The sequence below is a fragment of the Amphiprion ocellaris genome, chromosome 3 (assembly GCF_022539595.1).
Source record: "Amphiprion ocellaris isolate individual 3 ecotype Okinawa chromosome 3, ASM2253959v1, whole genome shotgun sequence".
In the NCBI taxonomy this organism is placed as follows: Eukaryota; Metazoa; Chordata; class Actinopteri; family Pomacentridae; genus Amphiprion; species Amphiprion ocellaris.
This window is the reverse complement of record NC_072768.1, coordinates 17,718,752-17,741,402: the sequence shown is the minus strand read 5'-3', so window position 1 is coordinate 17,741,402 and position 22,651 is coordinate 17,718,752. Positions and strand designations below refer to the sequence as shown.

The following is a 22,651-nucleotide window of genomic DNA, read 5'->3' as shown; positions in this document are numbered from 1 at the left end:
TCAGTTTATCAATTCAACTTTATTTGTTTTGCACCTTTTACACAGATGACAAAACTAAACAAGCAAAGAGAAAAAACTATGCTAAAATTGTGATTAAAACTCAAAAACATTTCAAAAAAAAGATTTAACATGGTAATAAAATCTGTTGTGTCCAGGGGATGGAGGGAGTTTATTGAAGTCTTCTTGGGCTCACATGGGAAATCATTTAAAATATAAACTTGATATTCAGTCTAAGGAAACTGCAGAGCGACAGAAGAACCAACAATATCTCCCGTTTTCTCCTTTAATGAGTCGACTCTTCTTGTGCTTTCAGACCAAAGAACTACAGACTCTTCACAACCTGCTCAAACTCTTGATACAGGACCTCACCACACGGGTCAAGAAGGTTTCCATCTCATTTCTACTCTGAAGATCACCTTCTCCTGCTCAAACTGCTGACAAATGTTTCTGCTGCTCTAAAGTCTGATCTCCAGAACTTCCTAAAAACTCTCAAAGTCTCTTCTGCTGCAGGTTGCTTTGTAGAACTGTTGCAGAAAACCTCACTAAACCACATGGAGGGGCCTCAAGATAGTCGTCCAAATGAAACCGTAAAAAAACCAAACTAGCAAAACCCAAACGCTAAAGTCTCCTGCAGCCTACCAGAGAACCTCTGAGAACAGAGAATCAGGACAGGAACTCTTACCTTCTGGACAACCAACGATGGTTCACAAACAAGAATTCAGAATGTGTCTGACCAAAAACCTCTAAAGACTCACTACAGCCAAGACAAAGACACAACTCAGCTGCACCAAATCCACTAATCACTGCACACATTAGCACCATGTGCTAACTGTGGCTAAAGAACCACATTTACCAAGACAACTATCCAGTACAAAGCCCTAAAACACACCAAGAAACACATTAAAGCCTATTTTACTGCTGGAAGCTGCAAGCCAACGCCTAAAGAACAAACTAAAGCAATAGAGCCAAACCCGGTTCAATGGTGAAGAGAAGCAGAGGAAATGTTTGTCTGCAGCCACATACAGCAGGAAGGCACTGAGCTGCTCAGGTGTTCCTGATAACACCAAGCAGCCACCTGGACAGCCAATAGGAACACAGCTTACTGGAAGTCCAGAGGGCTGGGTTAGTGAAGGAAATTTAGTTTAAAGTTGAGGCAGAAAGTTAACAAAGAAAGTTGAAAACCATCTTCTGATACCTGAAATCTGTTTTCACACAAAGAACACCTGAACATGTCAAACTGGTTCCATAGTAGAACCATCATTATAAAAATGTCATAGTATGGTGTGTTGCTCAAAAAACATTATGACCCGGCTGTCTAGGGTCGCCGAGGAGCAACACAAAAACAGGACAAACGCTGGTTTCCAGGGGGTTAGGCAGCTATTTATTTGAAAGAGTAAGTTTACAACAACACAACATGTGAGTAGAAAAATCACAAAGTCTGCCTTTAGTTCAGCTGAAAATATTAGTTTTCATCTTTTTTATTGACCAAACTTTTCAGGAAGTAGATGAAGAATAATTCAAGCTCTCATGTAGAAGTCCAACTTATTTTGGATCCTTGTGGAGAGTTTAATCTTAGAGTTTGTACAGCTGTTGAGTTTTTAGAGTCACATGGATTGTTTTGACATTTAATAACCGAGTCCTGAAATAAAATTACAGTTGTGGATTTCTGTCATTTAGTCTGGACTAAACAAGTAACAGCAGCATAAATCTCAAACGTCATTATGAGGAGTCTGGATTGAGGTTTCTCACTTGATAATGATCTTCCACCTTAAATCTTTGAATGTTGACCTAAAAGTTTGGTTTCAGGAAGTATTCCACCTACAAGGTCCTCAAACATCCACCTTAAAGGAACATTCCACCAAAAATCCTCGGACATGCACCTAAAATGTTGGTTTAACAGAGTATTCCATCCAAAATCCTCAAAGAGACCTGAGGGGCTGGTTAAAAGGAATATTCCACCTAAAACCTCAAATATAGACCCGAAAGGGTGGTTTAGAAAAAATCCTTCAATGTAGACCAAAAAAGTTAGAATGGAGGAATATTCCACCTGAAATGTAGACCTGAGAAGTTGGTTCGGAAGAATATACCATCCTAAACATCCTTAAATGTAGATTAAAAGACGGTTTGGAAGAAAATTCCACCTAAAATCCTCCAATGTAGACCTAAAAGGTGAGTTTAATGGCATAGTCCACCTAAAATTCACTACTGTAGACCTCGGAGGTTGGTCTGATGGTATATTCCACCCAACATCCTTTAACATAAACTTAAAAAGTTCATTCAAAGGAATATTCCACCTAAAATCCTTCAATGTAGACCAAAAAAATCTTGGTGTAAAGGAGTATTCCACCTTAAATGTAGACCTAAAGGATGGTTTGGAATAATATTCTACTCTAAAATCTTCCAATGTAGACCTAAAAGGTTGATCTGATGGTATATTCTACTCAACATCCTGGAACATTTACCTAAAAGGTTGGTTTAATGGTATATTCCCAGAAGAACCTTTGAACATCAGGCTTATTGGTATATTCCACCCAAAATACTTGTACATATACCAAGAAGTCAGTGTAAAGGAAATGTAGACATAAAAGGATTGTTTAAAGGAATATTTAAACAATTATTTTCATTATTTAATAATCTGTTATCAGTCAGAACCCTGGCAAACTTATTTTCATCAGTTTTTTAGTGGAAGTCACAAATAAAGGAGCTCTTGGTTTTTCCCAGCGTTAGTGAGTCCAAAGCTGCTGTTTCAACACAGACACGTTCACATGCATCCACAAACCTCTCAGCACTCAAACACCCACAGACAGGAGGCCGGCTGGACCGAGGCTCGGCAGCGTCCTCAGACCCACGAGTCGGGGAGTCGCTGAACTTGTTGGTCCGGTTTGAAGGCCTCCGTGTGGTCCAGTAGAAGTCCACGTAGTCGGTGTTGCCTTTGAACCGCAGCGACTGGCCTCCATCAGGTGGACCGGCTCGTCCTCGTAGGGCTCCTCCTGTAGCCTTGAGGGGACCACAGGAACATTCAGTAGCTGTTGGAGTTCTTCCTGTCAGGCTCGTGGTAGAACGGCTCTGAAGAATCTTGTACTTGTCTTATCTGGAACAATCTAACAGCCTAAACTGTTAACAGCAGCATAAAGAAGCAAACACACAGGCATAGATTAGGACTCAAACTAGATTTATTTTAGAAAACAAATCAGCTTAGAGGCATTTGTTCACACATGTGGCTGAATAGGAGGCCGTCCAATCAGATTGGAGGTCTTCACTCTGTAGGTTGTTTGTTTGGTGAGACTCTTGGACCTCCATCAGCTGATGTGGATGTTTGATGGTCTTCTTCTCTAGTGCCAGATGATTCATCCATGAATTCAGCAGCTACAGACTGAAATGAAGCTCATGCTGCCGTGATTGAATTCCTGTTCCAGATCAAATGTTCAGAGCTCACCTTGAATGCAGCCGTCTGCTGTCTGATAGTTTTTCTCATTGTAGTCTTCAATAAAGTCTTTTTCCTCATGTCAGGATGTGGTGAGACTCTTTCTCAGTCTCTGCAGACGTCCCTCATTGTGCATCTCCAGAGAAGAAACAGAAAAACTGATCACTGCTTCAGCATCACAAACGCTCTCCAGCATTGAGAGTGTTTTAGGAATTCATTCATTGTGTTGTGAACTTTGAAGGAGCAGAAACTTTACAGCTGCCAAAGATATGAGCTTCAATTCTGGATGTTTTAGGAAATCAAGTTCATCAAATGAACACTTGATTTTTGCTGATAACTCTCATTAAATTACTGAAGAAATCTAACATAAAAACCTGTAAACTCTCAGGCAGCTTTTGTTAAAGTTTGTCTATAATTCTATCATCATGTTGTAGAACCAGGACTCTGCAGAAGTTCCTTCAATCAGATACTTGTGTGTTTCTATTTAAGGCCTCAGGTTTGAACGTACAGCAGAGGATTAGAAAGGAGTGATTTTAATATTTAAATCAGTCCAGTAAATGTTTGGTGTGAAAATTATTAAAATTTTGATTTAGATAGATTTGTGTCAAATAATATTGTAGAGTCTCACTTAAATATATCCAAATGAGTTCAGTGTATTTACATTTTATAGAATATTTGATTTCTTAATCTCAATACTGTAGGGTCTGACCCTAAATATTATAATAATGATGTCAATTTAAATAATATTTTAGTGCAGAGTCATAAACTTTAAGCAGCTAAACTTACATTATAAATATCACTGTACAATCTTAACCTGAACATTCATATTATTGAGGTAAATTTACATAAATCATGATATTCTAGAGGGCTGCACAGTGGCGTAGTGGTTAGCACTTTCGCCTTGCAACAAGAAGGTCCCTGGTTCGCGTCCCGGCTTTCCCGGGATCTTTCTGCATGGAGTTTGCATGTTCTCCCTGTGCATGCGTGGGTTCTCTCCGGGTACTCCGGCTTCCTCCCACAGTCCAAAAATATGCTGAGGTTAATTGATTATTCTAAATCACACCGTAGGTGTGAATGTGAGAGTGCTTGTTTGTCTTTGTATGTGGCCCTGCGACAGACTGGCGACCTGTCCAGGGTGTCCCCTGCCTTCGCCCGAGTCAGCTGGGATAGGCTCCAGCCCCCCCGCAACCCTAGTGAGGATTAAGCGGTGTATAGATAATGGATGGATGGATGGATGGATGATATTCTAGAGTCTTAACTGGAATATTTCTAACATTAATCTTTTTGTATTGTGCTGATAAACAACAATAACCCGACTTTCAGATAATATTTGTTGTCTGCGATTGTGAGACTAAATTCCTCCACATTCTGGAACTGGACTGCATTTCCCAAAATGGAAACATGGGCAGAATTTAACACTCATATATCCATGGCAACGCTAACGTTTCTGTTTCTTACCAAAGTTCACAACACAAGTAAAGATTTTAATGTAAAACTTCAGGGATGACTGCTAACCATAAGTATTCTGATCAATACTTCATGATCAATATCAGGACAGATGTTACAACTCCAGCTGTTGCATTAGACTGCAGTTATTCACAGAGAAATTAAAACATCACATTCCTCATAAAAACTAGATGGGACTTTTATTAAATAAAGTGTTGGTGAATAAACAGTGTAAAAAGTGCAAAGCAGCTCCATTAAATCAGGAGATGTGAGACTTCCACAGCATGGATCACCATCTGCTGTGTTGATTCATAGCTGAATGTCAGAATGAACTGAGATAGAAAAGCTGCTTTGAGCTGCAACATTACGGTCTGACAATCCAACACCATCACAGTTTTCATCTGGTTGTTTTGCTTCAACATGCTGTGAAGTTCAGTTTTTACCTGAATCAATACAGAGATTCTATTTCCAACCAAGACTGGAATAAAAATTAGAATGTTATGAGGTTATTAATGCAACTAAATCCTTTCAGATGGAAGGATTTACTTTTAAGTTCTAATTCAAGTTTCAGTTGGAGCACATTGCATTCACAAAGAAAAACAGCGAAACCTTCATAGCAACATTTAATAAACCTAAAGCTTCCCTGTTGGCACATTGGTGGAGTTTGTTACTGAGCATCTGAACCTTAAATCCAGTGAGACGACCATCTTCAGTCGAGGCCAGTCAGAGAACTTCAAGACCTTCCATCAGCTGGACCAGATGTGGCATCATCTCCCTCTGAACATCTGGATGACAGGAGAAAAGACAGAAATCAAACACAGATCACAGAAACACAATTTATTCACTTTCATCATTTTATAAAAGTAGCATGAACTTTATTAAAACTTGACAACATCAGTAATGAAAGAAAATGTTTTTATCTCGTGTTGAAGCTAAATTTAAAGTCAATTTTAACGACAGTTTATCCTGAGAGGAGTGAGAATGGAGCTTTTCTTTCCTTTTTAGAATATTCCCTCAAAATATTCTGTTCATTATTGGCTTTAGAAGCATTTTTCTTTACTTATTTATTTTTAGATACCTCAGACTGATACACTTTGCTGGTTTGCAGATAATTTCATGTACAATGACAATAAAGATCTTCTATTCTAACATATTTTGATAAAACAAGAACTGCAAACCTTCTCGATCATCTCTCAGGCTGCAAAATTCCAACTGCGACCAAGAATTATCTGATGTAGCTATTATAATAATCTTTACTGAACCAGCCCTGGAATTAATAAAAATCTGTATATGGATATGATTTTCTCTGATGGGACCACTATGGAAGCTGTAGTAATTATTAACTATCCTTTGAAGGGAAACATTAGGTCTTCTTCAGGTGGATAAAAAAATGCTCTCCCTTAAAAAAAAAAAAAACTGCATACAATAAAGTAAATCTCTTCTGCACTGCACACATACTACACTTTTGTATAACTCTGGATGTCAGAGTAAAGGCAGACAGATCCACCGATCAGCCACAACATTCTGACCACTGACAGCTGAAGAGAACAACATCCATCATCTTGTTCTAATGTCACGTTCTGCTGGGAAACCTTGACGTTCATGTGGATGTTTGACATGTACCACCACCTAAACACTGCAGGACAAACAACCCCCTAGTCTCCATGGCAACAGCAGTCCTTGATGCCAGCTGCCACCCTCAGCAGGACAAACTAAAACTCCTCAGGAGTGGTCCGAGGAACACGACAGAGCTAAGCTGTTCACCTGGGTTCCACACTCCCCACATCCAGATCTGATGGAGCATCTGTGGGATGGTCCAGGATCAGCCTGGTCTAGGTAGGACCCACCCTGCAACCCACAGGACCCACAGAATCCACAGGACATCCCCAGAGGTTCTGATGAACCACTGGGTCAGAGGAGTTTTAGCAGCATAAAGGGACCAACACAGTATTAGTCAGGTGGTCAGAATGTTATACTGTTATATTGTCATGCTGATTATATGATCAGTAAATGTTACCATCAATTATAACGTCCACATTGATCAGGAAAAAAAACAAACTATGAGTTCATTCAGAAACTGTGGAGTTAAACCTAAAAACACAGACCTCAACAGCAGTTTGTTTCAAAGCAGAACTCCAGCTGGTTTTCACTAAAGAAGCTTTCAGAGCAACAATTAAATGACAGTTTTGTTCTCAATAAGTTTAGAGTCAGCCAAAATAATTACTAAAACTTTTATAAATATTTCATTTGTATAAGTGCTTCTATACATATAGATACCTCTTTCTAAGTTTGATCAAATCACGATAACTCTGTGTCCTGTTGTACGATGTTTTCCCAACAGATGGCATTACCCTCATGAATGGAGCATCAACCAGGCATGGCAACAGCAAATTTTGATTTCAGCTGAAAATGTTTGGTATACAATCTTCAGGGGGGGTCCAGGGGGGCACAGCCCCCCTGAAGCCGAGAGGTTTTCAGTAAAATAGAGGTGATTTAGAATGAAAAACATGCATAGAATTACAGAAGACTCGATTGTAATGAATAAGTTAATTTAATGAAAAGTTAACTTACTTTTTCTTCAATGTTGTCTCACTGCATTTAGTCCTACAATTTTTACAGTTCTATAGGTCTTTTAACACTATGTACACTGGAGTTCTACACTGGTCACAAAGTCACTTCTAATGTCACAGTTTCCTCTATGGAGTCAGCTGTGTCAGTTTTTTTTTTACATTTCCAGAACACTCTTTAAACACTATCAGGGATTCATTTTGCCCTGAGTCATGAGTCAAATACCCAATGTTTTGTTAAATGACTCAGATATTTTACTTATAGTGAGTACTTCTCACTCATGGCTTGAGAAATCAAAATGATTATTTTAAAGCAAACTGACCCACTCTGATAATATTTGACTCAAGGTTTCAAACTGTCATGAGTCAATTTCACTCAAGGTTATGGAGAGCAAAATGAACCACTGCACTATACTTTTTCTTCAATGTTGTCTCACTGCATTTAGTCCTACTATTTTTTACAGTTCTATAGGTCTTTTAACACTATTTACACTGGAGTTCTACACTGGTCACAAAGTCACTTCCAATGTCACAGTTTCCTCTATGGAGTCAGCTGTGTCAGACTTGTACATTTCCAGAGTTTCCATAGTTAATCAAGTCTTTGCAATATACACAAAAAGCTTTGCCGGCCACATCTGGCTTCTTCAGAAATTGTCTGAGTGTTTCTGTCACCTCGTCATACTTTGAACCATTTTTCACCTTTACCGTCACTTTTCTCTCAAGCCAATTCCATCGGAACTTGCTTTTGACACTTTTATCTATTTCTAGCACCGATGACTCTTGATCTTTCGATAAAAACCTCATGATTCCACCGAAAACGATCCCAATAGCTCAAAATTCCAACACGAACATGCCGCCATGAATTGTAACAAAAGAATGCATCGAGCAATTTGATTGGTCCAATCGTTGGCAGCGAACCAATTTTGACCAATCGCAAGGCCTTTTACAATGCAGCAGGAGCTAGACTGGTTCTCTTTGTCTGTTACGCTGCGGGAGAAACGCCGAGCACTTCTCAAAAACCGGGAGCAAGAGTAACAAAAACATACCTCACCCCTCCTAAAATTTTCTCAATGGATTTGGACGATTCACAGAAATGATCAATTTGAAAATTAAAACGGCGGAAAATTGCCATGCCTGATCAACAAGTGACGTCTACAACACAACAGAAATGTCTGGAAGCCAGTGGCCACCACTTTGAGCACCTCTTGTAATTGTAGAGGCCAAAGATAACTTTTATTAATCTCATGATGTCTGAATAAATTTGGTATTGAAATATTTATGCATGTTTTTCTTTTCCTGATGTGTGTAAACATTATTTCGGCTGACTCTGTATGACGGGTTTCTGACAGGTCACCAGGCAACATCTTTTTATAATAATGACAAACATACCTGCATTCTACAGGAGTGATTTTCCTCATGTGCAGGTAAAGATGTGTGAGGAGCTTAGAGATGACAGGAGCAGGAGTCATCCTCACTAATTCAGCTTCCACCTAGAAACAGAAAGACCACAAACAAACACACTGATATCCTCTCAAACATTTAACCTCACAGCCTCAAATTATCTGTTTAGGAAGTGTTGTGTTTCTAAATTCTGCTGAAAGCATTGACAGACATTCTCTTACAAGGTTGTGTAAAAAGCAGCCTGTCCTCTGAGCTACTGAGAAATCTTCCTGAACAAAGTTTCTATGTGTAAATCAGCTCAACAAAAACTAAAGCCTCAGTCAGAGATAACAGGTATCGCAAATTATAAAGAACTTTGTTAACTCAGACTTTCTGCTTCAACCTCACATAAAAAGGGGAGTTTAACTCATCAGGTGACTGAAAGTGAACGGCTTGTGCAGTTCTAGATCCAAAAGTTGGATGTTTCAACTCATGTTTTACTACAAATACATACAGTAATAAACAAATACAATGGCTGGTTGTTAGTTTATTCACTATTAATGTCATTTTATATACTGAATTGAACTTGAGCAGTGGAAGAGAGAAGGAATTTAATGAAATTATGGAGATTCAGAGAGGTAATGTTGCGCAATGTTAAGTTAAGCACGGTTTAATTCAAACCAGCTGAATGTTAAACTTCAGTGCAGCTCAACGGGTTTCAGTTAACCTTAAAGTAAAATAACTTTTTTAAAAGCTAAAATACACAGCAGAGAAATACAGGTTGAGAATGTCATTCTAATAATGACGGACAACTGCTGCAGCAACTAACACAGGTGTTCAGCGGTAAGTTAGCCACCTGTGTTAATTAGCCCGCTAGCTAACTTAGCCGCTTAGCTAGCTAACGCGTCCGGACCAACTGCTCAAACACGACAAAACACAAGTCTTCACACGTCGCTGACTTAACGTACAACAAAACAACGCTACTGGGTAGAAGTATTTATGTTCTTACTGTGTTTTACTCCAAAAACAAGATCAACAGCAGCCAGAGATGCTACCAGACGTGCCGACCACAGATATACATAGACTAGACACGCTAGCGCGCTGTCTTCTGTATTATCTATGGTCTGACCAATCGCTGCTCTCTGGCTCCGCCCTCTGAGAATCTTGTTGTCGTTTGCCTCCACGCTTGCTGATGACCACTTCCGGTCTCAGAAAATGAAAAAACTGACATTTTTTCGTTTCTGTCTCTTACTGATTTTACTTTCTTGTTATTCTAAATATAAAACGAAATCAAAGCATTTAAAAAAAAAAATCGTATATCCCTTTTTGATCATGAAAAGGAAAAACGCCTTGTATTTCAATTTTAATTTTTGTATTTTAAAACGAAAATCAAATAACCACTTGTTTTTTGTTTTTCAATACCCGTTTCAGAACGGAAAATCCAACTACCAGATCCGTACACGGACCCTGTGGGAACGCTTGTTTTAATTATATAATTATTTACTATTATTATTATCTAGCTTCATTTGTTTTATGTCCCAAAGCAATTATTTTATGTTATTTAATTACTGTAATTGTGTATGAACTCACCAAACCAAACCCAAATCCTAAATCTTTTCGTATTATAATTTTAACTAACATCACCTCCAACCCCATCACTGAATACTAGAACAAAATAAATAATTATACACATTTATTTATCATGCATTTAAAATTATATTGTAAAATACATGGATTTATTTAAATGATAAATAGCTATTATATATTTAAATTTGTACAAAAATACACTTCCTACACATCTTGCAGTTTCTCCACTGAGCATACAATGTTTTACACTTTTTTAAAAATTATTTTAAAAATTGCCAAAAAATTTACTAATGACAGAAACTAATTTTAGATAAATTTAAAACACACTCACACAGGACACAGAAGTGAAAACAGTCTCTCTCGCTCTTTCTCTCACACACTCCACCACCTAAAAACACACACACTCACACTCACAGAAATAGAAATGCTAGTCAGGCTGGTGAAATAATAATAAAATATAAATATATATAAGTTGCAGTATTTAACCTTGCAGTTTAGGATCGTTTTCTGAGCCCTTACATTTTTCCGTGAAAGCCATTCCCATGATAAGTTACTGAATGTTACTGGCTGCAGCTAGTGGTCTGCTTTCCCCACTCTCTTTTTGATTGGATGATCAGAGTGTCAATCATCAGCCTGCTGGATTCATATAGGGAGTGTCGCCGTGTTGTACCGTGGTGTCTCCATACACACAGCTGCTGCAAACAGTTTGCTCTTCTAAGTGTGTTTTGGACCTTAATAATTACAGAAAATTATATAGTCAAACGCCCAAAGTATTTGTTCAGTTTTAACATATAAACCGAGTGTGTGTGTGTGTGTGTGTGTTGTGAATTTACACCAAGTGTAAAGAGCAAGCACAAGTCAGATAGATTGAATTTTCTCTTTTAATTGATTGCAACACATTTTATAACCACACATTACAAAATGCACATCAAATATTTTATCAGGCTCAGTTTGCAACCTTATTGATAAGAAAAAAAAAAACCTACCAAAAATATGCCTTTACAAAATAAAACAATTATAATAAAGTAAATGCCACTTTGGATAACCGTAATCAAAAACCCATTTTTTATTCTACATTAAAAAAAAGTTTGACATAAATAAGTTAGTATAATTTCTCAGTGTTTTTACAAAATTATATACATTGCAAAAATTTACACAAATACACAGGCATGGTGACTGCATTTTTTGAGACGAGCTGTTTTCTGTCTCCATCCAGGTGCACCCTGGGCTCTTTGAATATAAACCACACTTTAGGCAAATAAAGGGAAGCTTTTAGATGCTCACAGTTGCATCCTCAGCAGGCTAACAACATTGATGGAAAAAAAAAAGTACAAACATCTAGGATATCACAAAGTAACACAATGTGAAGTCAATTAAGGAGCACAGGCAGCGCTGGCAACCATATTGAAGCAACCATGTATTTGGTATTGTAGGACATTCAACCCTTCTCAGAAAGCCTCCTCTCTGAAGAGCATTAAGGCTCATGAAACAAATACAGTCAAGGAGAACACAACCTGTGCAGTTTGTATGGTCTTTGTCCTTCAATATCTGAGTACCTCACAACTCCAGGGGAAAAAAAAAAAAAATCAAACACCATTACAACGTGGCTGAGGTGTACAGGACAACATGAGAGAGAGAGAAAGAGAGAGGAAAAAAAAAGACTATATTCCAGGATTCAACTGATGCTAAAAGCACCTCAATTACACAATAAATACTGGCTGATTTTGAAAGAAAGTCCTCACAGAAATATAGCATTTCTTCCTGTATTGATTTCTTGTAGAACTAGATCTCACAGGAGAACTTGCACTTGGTGACACTGCAATGACCAGAGGAAGGAAGAAAAAATGGAAATACAACAGAAGAGCTACATTTGTACCGTTCTTCACTGCTGAGTTAGGAAGATGACGGAGTGAAGAAACTGTAAGAAGCCATGATTTTGTTTTAGATGTAGCAATTCAGGTCTGTGACAATATCACACTGCCTTTCGAGAAAAAAAATATAACAAACAGAACAGCATTTTGGAAACATGTATCAAACTACACTGCAATTCTTCAAGTCAAATCAAAATTCACACCTTTTTACATAAAGGATTTGTTTCTAAATTATGTTTTCTTATGTGCTACATATGGAGAGAAATATAATATATATATAGTAATATATATATATATATATTTATATATTTATTTACACACAGGTAGTAAAAAAAGGAGCAAAAAAGGAAATCAAACCTAATTGCACACTGCTACATTGACTGCTTTTAGAGGCAGTAACTTTTAATTGAGTGCCACAATTTTAGTGTTTCTATTCAGTGCTTCAACAGCGTCCTCCCCCGTCTTCAGGAGAGTTGATATGTTTCCGATGCTGTGTAGATCCTCTTCCAAAAAAAAGAAAGGAAAAAAAATTAAAAAAATCGGCCAACACTGAGGTTTCCCATGTAAAAAAAAACTAAAATAAAAAATACGGGAAATGCATCTTCAGCTCTGTGGGACAAATCAGATGAAAGAAAGAAAAACACATATGAGAAGGCATGGTAAATTCCAATCTGACAGAGCATTGTGCAACAATTTCTGCAAAAACTGACTTAATTTTGGTGCACAGTTTCATTTCTAATGTGGAAAGATTACTGCAAGTCGCCTTCTGACGAAAAAGACAACCAGAAATGTAGTAGAAGAGAGGGGGGAACACACTGCAACTGCTCTTTTTGTTCTTTAGTTACACAAATAACTCAGCACAGATGCAAGAGTCTGCTGTATGAGTGCAAAAATAGCACCACCATCTTAAATTTCAGACCCAACATTTTTTTAAGAGCCAAAAACAAGAAAAAAGAAGCAATCATGAGAACAAGATGTTTTGCAGACAACTATAAACTGTTTTTTTCCTCATCAAAAACGCCATCTGTTGGGCAAACTTCAGTGCACTAAAACTGTAAACCACCCCTAAAAACCGTCTTCAACTAATTAAAAAAAAAAAAAAAAGTAGCGTAAAAGAGATGATTTGGTTTATTCTCCTCTGCAGCTCTGACAGTTCACAACCTGCTAGACAATGCAGATTTCATGCCTTGCTCCCCTTTCACCGTGGCCAACAAGCACACTTGATTTCCTCTGCACACACTCTGCAGGGACAGATGTGTGTGTGTGTGTGTTGTAACATTAGTGTGTGTGTGCAGCACTCACACACTCTAACACACACACACACACACACACACACACACACACACACACACACACACACACACACACACACACACACACACACACACACACACACACACACACACACACACACAGACCAGCCCCCTTCCCGTCCCTGCTCTGCTCCGTGCTGAGGGCAGTGGCTGCTGACGTGTTACTACTACACTGTTGTTCAGCACTTGTTGTTTACAGTTCAGCTCGCCGTGGCAGCCTGGAGTTTAAACAAAAAAAAAAAAAAAAAAAAGAAGTGCAAAATGCGCAGCCACGTTTTTCTGCGGTTGTTTTTTTCTCTGCTTCTACCTCCTGCTGTATCGATCATCGGAGATCTGAGTGTAAAAAAAATACAACCGAAAGCCGTAGTGAACTTTCTCACTGCGTCTCCTCTTATTAGTAATAAATGAATGAATCAGCCTGACAGCACCTTTGAAGGGCTCCTACAGTAAGAGTGAAAGTATCTGAATTTAAATCATAATCAGGCTGTGACACAAGTAGATTTTAAAATACAGATTTTGTCCAGTTTCCTTCCGAGGAAGAGAACAGCTGGGAAAGGGAGTAGAGTGGATTTTCTAACGTGAGGCTCCTAACAAGCCCACCAGAAAGAGTAAAAAAAATAAATAAAAATAAAAAACGAAAGAAACATCTAAAAAAATTATTTTAAAAAAATTTAAAGTTGAACAAAGTCCAGTTTCTTACCGTTTCTCGTCTTCACGTTTGCCTCTTGGGACTGGTCTTTCTGGGTGTGTGTTCTGCAGAGTGGCTCCGGCTCGGACAGCTGACCTCCTCCGAGCTGGTGTGTGACCTCTTGTTTTGGGCCGAGGGGTCTGCAAAAGCAAAGATAGCTATTAATAAAAAAACAAAACAAAAAAACACTAATAGAGAAGGAATAGATCCAATTTAACTGCACTGCTGTGTGTTTCCTTCACTTAAAAAAATAAATAAAAAATTAGAGCTTATTTAAAAACGCCTCGCTGCTCTTCAATCTGATCCACTCATGTGTCGCACTGAACCTGTTCGGGTGGAAACAGGTCATTTTGTAGTAAATCTAGTACCGTGACATGCAGGTCTTTTCCTCATCCCGGTGCACTGCTCTGTGCACTCCATCGGCCCGTCGGACCTGCCCGTGTCTTCGCTCGGAGCCACCACAACACAGTTATGATTCCCATTTAGATCCACATTGTTATTCCCAGCGGAGCAGACGCCTTTCTCCCTCCGCGGCTGCCGGTTGTAGAAATCCGGGACGTCTCTGCAATCCACTTGTTCCCAGTCGAGCCTGCCGTTGGCCAGCGGCGTGTGATTGGCGAAGTCGAAGCCCCACTTGGCGGAGGCTGCCTCTTCCAGCTCCCGCAAATGTCCCTTTAAATCCCTCTTTAACTCTTCGTGATCCACCGAGCCGAACAGACTCCTGCAGGCTGACGGCTTCGGGTGCTCCGACACCCGGGGGTCCGTCCGCTCCAGCGTCGGGCTCCCGTTTGAAAGTCGAACATCTGACATTTTCCACCCGAGACAGACGCGATTTTTCAAAGAGCCGGGAGCGTCCAGTTTTCACGAGAAAAACACAGCGCTCAAAAACAACGGGTATCTCCTCGTCGCGGAGAAAGATCCAAAACAAGCGTAAAACGACTTATGCCATGCATACGTCGAGCCGGAGACGGTAACGGCCGCGGTGTCGTGAAGCCGAAGGTGGTCTCCGCCGGTCATCAAAACAAAGTGCACAGGATGTGAAGCCGCTCTGTCAATTTCGTCCCGTAGTGAGAGAAACTGCAGACAAACCTTCTCAGACCCAATATGGCGATTGAGAGATGTAGTTGGGATTGAGAGGGGAGGCTGACTGGGGGGGGAGGAAAACATGATTGACACGCAGAGCTATTTAAATGCCAAGACGGCCGCTGATTGGCCGTAACGCTTGAGCCCGCCCACTTTTAAGGTGGACCAGTTAGTTGCATCAGACTAACAACATCCAGCAGGTCTGGGTGTTACGACACACGACAGACCTTTGGTTTCCCTCCATTTTTTGACTTTTAAAAAATTATGCATAAGTAAAACAAATGTTACATCGGATCTGTAAATATCATACATAAATCGTTATGTCTGCAAAACAAATAATAAAAAAGCAGGAAAACAAGGGGAAAAAAAAGAAACTGCGAACAATTTAAAATATTGAAAGGCAATTGTAAAAACTGTTTCTCGTGCTCAGACTAAACTTTAGAGTGGAGTACGAGACATGACTACCATTGTTTTAAACTCATATGACCACGCTATACATCTTGCATCTTCAGGGAATTTTTTATGCAACCTATACCATATATAATTAAACACATTTACACTTACCAAACGACATATTTAGATAAAAAATATTAAACCATAAAGCGGCCATAAGGTTTTTTTTAAAAACACGCTGAAGAGGACTTTCTTTTTGACTGTTGAAAATGAACAGCTTGTAAACATTCCACCTTAAGACATGACACTTCTGTAAATACTTAGGCTAAAGCTTGAAGGTGTGGGCCCACTGCTGTAGTAGGTATAGCCCCCCTCATACACCTCCGTATCAGAACTCTCCAACGATTGCCAAAAAAGAAAACAACAAACTCTGCCAGATGGGCAAATGTGTATCTTTATGACATGGTATTTCCACCAATTATCTGGAGCCCAGTAGGAAAGGTCAAGGTCAGCACACAGCAGACCCTGTCCTCATCTGCCACCAGACCCCGGGGACAAAATGAGAGGACAGATGTATTAGGGCCAGAGAGCCACAAACACGTCAGAAGTCTGCAAAGAAAAATCTAAGAAGAAAAACAAAGTATGACAAAGTTCCTGCATGCTGAAAGCTACAAAGTGCTATTTACACCACAGGGAAAACATGGCACATTTGCAGAAAACCCAGTACCAATTCTTAAAAAAATATTAAAACAATACACAAATCTTTTTTTATGTTATCTAGAGTTAATTTTGGAGCAGTTTTTCAAAGTTCTCAAACCCCCATTCTTTTCTTCATGGTGTACTTTACACTTTCCTCCAGGAAAGAAAAAAACAGCCACACTAAGTCAGATTTGGCCTCATGTTCTCATTAAATTAAAAGGAACATGATTTGCTTAAAATAGAACCATAACCTGTTTGCGAGAAATGATGCCATTTAATTTTACTGTGAGCAATTATTTACTTAAGGGGTCACAGCAGGCTATGGGTGCAGCTGTGGCTGCCTGCAGACCACCGTTAAGACTGGGACAATGATGCCCCCTAGTGTTCACGTTGCAAAACGTCCACGACTGCACAAAGCAAGCAGGAAACAATCTTTATATCAAATGCTTTTTAATACCATAGCTTTAGATATACATCACATCTGTACATGTACATATTTATATAACAACAGCAAGAAATCACTAAGGGTTTACGCACCAGCAAAAACCCAAGAAAATATCAGTCCATCACGGGCTCCTCACTGACCCTGCTGAGGTGTGGTCTCCTACCTTCCCAGTCCGTCCATTACAGTATCGTGGAGGCTTGATCGATCTCAGAGACTGAGCCATTTGATGATGTAGAAGTTCCTCTTTCCCACTCTGAGCAGGGTGAGTCCATTAGACAGGATGTGGAGTTTGGGGATCAGTACCTGCTCCGGTTTGTCTGCCCGCTTGTGATTGAGCCACACCGCTCCATCTGCGACCATCCGATACCTGCACACAAACATGTACACTGTCAGTCAGGCAGGGGTTTATCTATATAAGCCATCTGAGGTAGTGAGAACATTTCTCACTGTAACACTGTGATCCATCTTTAGCCCTTTTGGCATTCCAAAACCTTCAATATAATAAAAAGAACTTTGTAGTGAACATCAAAACTGCACTATATACTACATATCCAACAGATTATACACTTCATCTCCCAGGTATAAACATGCTCACAGCTACAAGTGGATAATGGATAGATTTCACATATGCCTCCTTAAAGTACCTCCATGAGCATTAGTGCAACATGCAAGAATACAGGACTAAAACTATTAGTTGACTGACATAAAATTACTAATTACCATTCTGGCAAAGCGATGACTCATTACCAAGTATTAACTTGTTGTGAGTACAGTGGTCCCTTTTCTATCGCGAGGGTTAGGTTCCCTGTGACAGGCGAAAATCCATGAAGTAGCGACCTTATATTTATTTTATTATTTATATGTATTTTAAGGAGTTCCATCTTTTCTGCGATGGTAAGCATCTCCCTCTGGCGCTTGTGCTCTGTGTCAGAAACCTTAGAAGGCGCAGAACGTTTGATCAACATTGTAGGGCTTGAAATGAACTAAATTTTTGAGAAAAATGTCCCAAAAACACAACACCACAGAGCAATACTATGCACAGCGATCAGACGTCGATGTGAAATGGACAAGATGAGATAGTCTTTTAATATGTTTTAATTATTATTTTTTAATATATATATATTTTTTTTATTTTTAGGCATGCTTTTATCTCAAAAATAATTAAAATAATAAATATAAAATAATACCTATATACTGGTAAATCCCCGATATAGTGAAAAATCTGCGATACAAAATTAGATATATAGATATATACAATTTAAAAATCTGCGATACAATGAGATCACAATATGGTGAGGGACGACTGTATTTGTTCTTTTTCTTGGTTTTCCATGACTGTAAACTGCATTGCTTTTGGACAAACACGAAAACTGAGAATGTCATCGGCTTTTGAAATGTGTGATGGAATGTTTTTTGACAACTTCACGACATGTTTTAAAAGCTGCTTTAATGACTACAGTCATTCACGAAGTCAGGAAAAACGGTATTCAAAAATTCACCTGCAGCACCTGTCTTTGAAGCATGTCGTCAGCTTTTTTTGGCAAATATTTCTCTTGAATATATATTATACACACACACACACACACACACACACACACACACACACACACACACACACACACACACACACACACAGAGTGAGAACTAGTTGCGCAGCTTGATAGAACTACATAAATTTGAGTGGACTAATCTTTTAACTTTCCTTCATTAATCTGCAGGTTATGATGTTGGATGTTTTTTATATAAAATACTTATATAAACTAATATTAGCAACCACTCTGGAACTGGACTTGGAAAAAGGAGGACTGACCCTCTGGGACCATCAGGGATGGCGTTGACTTTGCGGCAGGCGTCTATCACAGTGGTCCCTGGTTCCAACAGCAGTTCCTGGAATGGAGCCTCCCTGAAGAGTTCCTGCAGTTCTTCGTCACTCATTTCCTCCAAGGCCTGCACACTGCTGTGGTACAGAGCGTTGGTACATCTGCAATGGTAACATTAAAATGACAATGACAGGGACTCGGGCTGCTACATGGTGAGCTGCTGGTGCAACGCTGAACCTGGTGTAGTTAAGAGCTTGACATCTTCCTCAACTACACTCCATGAATCCTTCACTGCACAGAGATTAGACTTCACCACTGACTTTCTGGCGATAACTGGCGACATAAATTTGCAGTTTATTTACATTTACTTGCAAAAACGAACTGATTTCGCTGTTTTATTCTACAACTGAATTAAATCCTTCTGAATAAAACAAACGTGTGAAATTGTAAGAAATAAAAAGCAAAATATACTTTATAGATATGAATAAAATGAAACAGAGCCCATCTAACCTCTTAGCGCTCTCAAGGCCTTCCTTTCCATGCACCAGTTTTGTCACTTCTGCAGCCAGTCGTTTATGTGCAAGGCGTTTACTTGGATCTTCTCTTTGTTGCTCCATTAGCTTCTCTATCTCCGCCAGAGGCACAAAGGTGAACAACTTCAAGTACCTGTGAAATTGACACACAATAAATCTCAACTTGCTATTACTGTGCACAGAATATTTACAAGATCCTACCTAACCAGCCACAGGGGGCATGAGTCTACAATGAGATGCTGTCAGATCCCACTTTTTACTTGGCTTTAGAACAAACAGCAACTATGAGCCTCCACCTCTACGTACCCCTCCACACTGGCATCAGGCTGCCTCAGGAAGAACTGGTAGAGTTCAAAAGGTGAAGTCTTGTCTCTGTTGAGCCACACTGCGTTTCCTGCCGTTTTCCCCAGTTTGTCCCCCACAGAGCTGGTCACCAAGGGGATGGTCAGGCCATACACCTCCTCACCAGTCACTCTAGAGAAGAGATCAGGATTTCAGTGTTACAAAGCTGGTAAGAGTACATCACAACTTGTGAGCTTTGTTCCATGCACTGATGCATGCATTTTTATGCTACGTGTATTGTGAGTTGTCTTATTTTCGTTATAGAAGAATGTTGTTCAATGTATTAAACATCATTATGACTATTTTATATTGGATTCTGTATAAATTACTTCACTGTGAAATATCAATACATATAAACAATCTTACAGGCATATGTTGGGTTAAAGTAGTGAAAGTCATACACTTGGGTTGATTAACAGCAGATCATCTCATATCCGATACCCACAGTAATGTATAAAATGCGAGTCCAGAGTTTTTCCTAAAATTTAAGTAACATTCTTGAGTTTTCTCTTGTCAGCGTTATTTGCTGCTATACTTTGGCATCTGTTCACAAACAATACATCTAAACTGAGTGTAAAGCTTTTGAACTTATTGTTAAAGGCACAAACACACACATTAAATGGGGCCTGGTACAGAGCTATGTCTCCATACAGGAAAGACATCAGTGGCACTATTTTTAAGTACAATGGAGGTATACTAGTGAACGAACTAATGCGCAGACATCCCATTTTCCAGCTGGTTGGTGTCTCCAATCAGAATCTTACAACTATGTGTTCGTTTCAGCTGATAGAGGTTATAAGCTTGTGTTGCTAAACAGCAGATCACCTGGTAAAATTAAGCACTAAGCAGAATTGAAGAACGGGTCTTAAGATTCCACATAAAATATATACACATAAAACATTTGCCGGCAATGATGAATATCTAAAATTTATAGACTTTTAAATGGGTTTTGGAGCAAAGGGAATTTTTGTTGAAACATGCAACCATATATCTCATTTGGGTGGTTGAAATTATTAACTTGTGCAGATTAAAAAAAAAGGGGGGGGTTCTTGGTAAAGAGAGAGGGGTGCAGAACTGATAAGTAGGTCCTAAGAATCCACACAAGGCATTTAGTCTGCTATTTGGATGTATGCACATCCCATGATCAAGAATATAAAGTACATTTGCAGATTTTCTAATGGAGTCTGGAATGAGGCTGTCTCTATACTAAGGGGAAAAGACATCTGCTATCTCTGACTTCTGTTTGGATGGACATTTACTTGTGAATGTACTCATGGCCAGACATCAAACTGCCCAGCTGGTCTTTGTTTCCGAGTTGAATCTCACAACGATATATTTGTTTCAGGTGATACAGGTTATAATCTTGTGGTGCGAAACACCTCGTAAAATGAAGTATTTAGTGAATTTATTGAATTAAAAGTATGCAGAATTGAAGAGTGGCTCTTAACTTTTTACATATAATATGTGATCACGATTTCTGCTCTGTGTACATTTACCAGTGGTCAAGGATATCTTAAATTTATAGACTTTTAAATGGGGTTTGGAGCATATCAAATCTGACCTACACGTGGAACCATGTATCTGTTTTGGATGGTAGAGAAAACGAACTTGTGCTGGTTATTAGCAAATACAGAGCTTATTGGTAAGACAGAGGGGGGCAGAACTGAAGAGTAGGTTGTAATAATCCACATGGGGCATTTAGTATGCTTTTTGGATGTGCAAGTATTACATGATCAATAATATAAAGTAAACTTGTGGACTTTCTAATGGAGTCTGAAATTAGGCCGTCTCTATACACAGGGGGGAAAAAGACATCTGCTGTCTCTTTAGTTCTGCCTCCTCTGTCTTACTATTACACTTTTTATTTGCCCAAGTTCATTATCGCTACATTCCAAAACAGATATATGGCTGCAACTTTCATTTTTTATGGTAGAAATAACAAACTTGTGCTGAATAACAGCAAATAAAAAGCTTATTGGTAAGACAGATGGATGCAGAACTGAAGAGTAGGTCCTAACAATCTACACAAGGACTTCGGTCTTCTTTTTGGATGCGAACGCATCACATGATCAAGCATGCACTGACAATTTACTGATTTTCTAATGGAGTCTGGAATGAGGTTCTCTCTATACACAGGAAAATAAGACATCATCTGCCTCTGACTTCTCTTTGGATGGACATTTACTTGTGAATGTACTCATGGCCAGACATCAAATTGCCCAGCTGGTCGGTGCCTCCGAGCTGAATCTTGCAGCCGTATATTTGGTTCAGGTGGTGGAAGTCATAAGCTTGGAACACCTGGTAGGTGAACTCTGTCAGGCTCATACCGTCTGCGCTCCTCAGCCTGGACTGCACGCTGTGGCGGCTGAGCATGGTGCCCATCCTGAAGTGCCTCCCGGCCTCCGACAGAAACCCCACCACGCCCCAGTTCTTATACCAGCTCAGGTTGTTCAGTACCGTCACGTTGCCCAGTTTTCTGGAGCCGTCGTGGAAGTGCAGTTCGTGGTTGGTGAAAATCCTCTGGATGCTCTCCCGGATGTTGCGGGTGTTCTCCCCCACGGTGTCCGCGGACAGACGCTCCCGCTCGCTGGTCTTCCCGCTCGGGTCCCCGATCTGAGCCGTGGCCCCTCCGAGCACCGCCAGGACGTGGTGCCCGGCGCTGCGGAAGTGCAGCAGGCCGATGATAGCGAGCAGGTTGCCCACATGGAGGCTGTCGGCCGTGGGGTCAAAGCCGCAGTACACGGTCTGAGCTCCGGACTGCAGCAGCCGGGGGAGCTGGTCCTGCGCTGCGTTTTCTGGGAAGGACTCCTTCAGAATCCCGCGTTTATTCAGGGAGAAGAGCAGGCCGCTGAGTGCAGGAGGAGAACAGTGAAATTTAGACTTCAGTGTGAGGAAAGTACGTGTTCGTCTAAGGAGACAAGAGGAGCCATGCCGCGATACATAACAGCAGCTCCTCACCATGGACGCAGCCATGTTGGACAATGTGACAAGAACACGGAGGAGGAGAGGAGAAGTTTGGACAGGTTAGCGGGAAGAGAGCGCCCTCTAGCGGAGGGGAGT

At 39.8% G+C, this 22,651-nt stretch overlaps 2 protein-coding genes and 1 long non-coding RNA gene across 5 annotated transcripts; all 3 read right to left on the bottom strand.

Annotated features, from left to right (window-relative positions):
- Positions 1-9,901, bottom strand: LOC129347963 (uncharacterized). 3 transcript variants are annotated; one of them, XR_008600330.1, is made up of 5 exons: positions 9,827-9,899; positions 8,827-8,927; positions 3,437-5,655; positions 3,216-3,373; positions 1-3,114 (listed from the first exon to the last, which is right to left on the bottom strand). It is a non-coding gene; the product is annotated as an uncharacterized LOC129347963 (long non-coding RNA). The 3 variants fall into 3 exon arrangements; XR_008600329.1 differs by lacking the exon at positions 1-3,114 and having other exon boundaries at positions 3,156-3,373; positions 9,827-9,901; XR_008600331.1 differs by lacking the exons at positions 1-3,114; positions 8,827-8,927; positions 9,827-9,899 and adding an exon at positions 6,635-6,932 and having other exon boundaries at positions 3,156-3,373.
- Positions 9,902-11,267: 1,366 nt separating this feature from the next.
- On the bottom strand, positions 11,268-15,452 carry cdkn1bb (cyclin-dependent kinase inhibitor 1Bb). The gene is made up of 3 exons (XM_023284202.3): positions 14,645-15,452; positions 14,289-14,416; positions 11,268-12,884 (listed from the first exon to the last, which is right to left on the bottom strand). The coding sequence occupies exons 1-2, from the start codon at positions 15,084-15,086 to the stop codon at positions 14,301-14,303; spliced, it is 558 nt and encodes a 185-aa protein (XP_023139970.1). The 5' UTR covers positions 15,087-15,452; the 3' UTR covers positions 11,268-12,884; positions 14,289-14,300.
- Positions 15,453-16,884: 1,432 nt separating this feature from the next.
- Positions 16,885-22,572, bottom strand: yars2 (tyrosyl-tRNA synthetase 2, mitochondrial). Its single transcript, XM_023284206.3, has 5 exons — positions 21,777-22,572; positions 19,556-19,723; positions 19,227-19,382; positions 18,707-18,877; positions 16,885-17,263 (listed from the first exon to the last, which is right to left on the bottom strand). The coding sequence occupies exons 1-5, from the start codon at positions 22,562-22,564 to the stop codon at positions 17,104-17,106; spliced, it is 1,443 nt and encodes a 480-aa protein (XP_023139974.1). The 5' UTR covers positions 22,565-22,572; the 3' UTR covers positions 16,885-17,103.
- Positions 22,573-22,651: the final 79 nt, after the last annotated feature.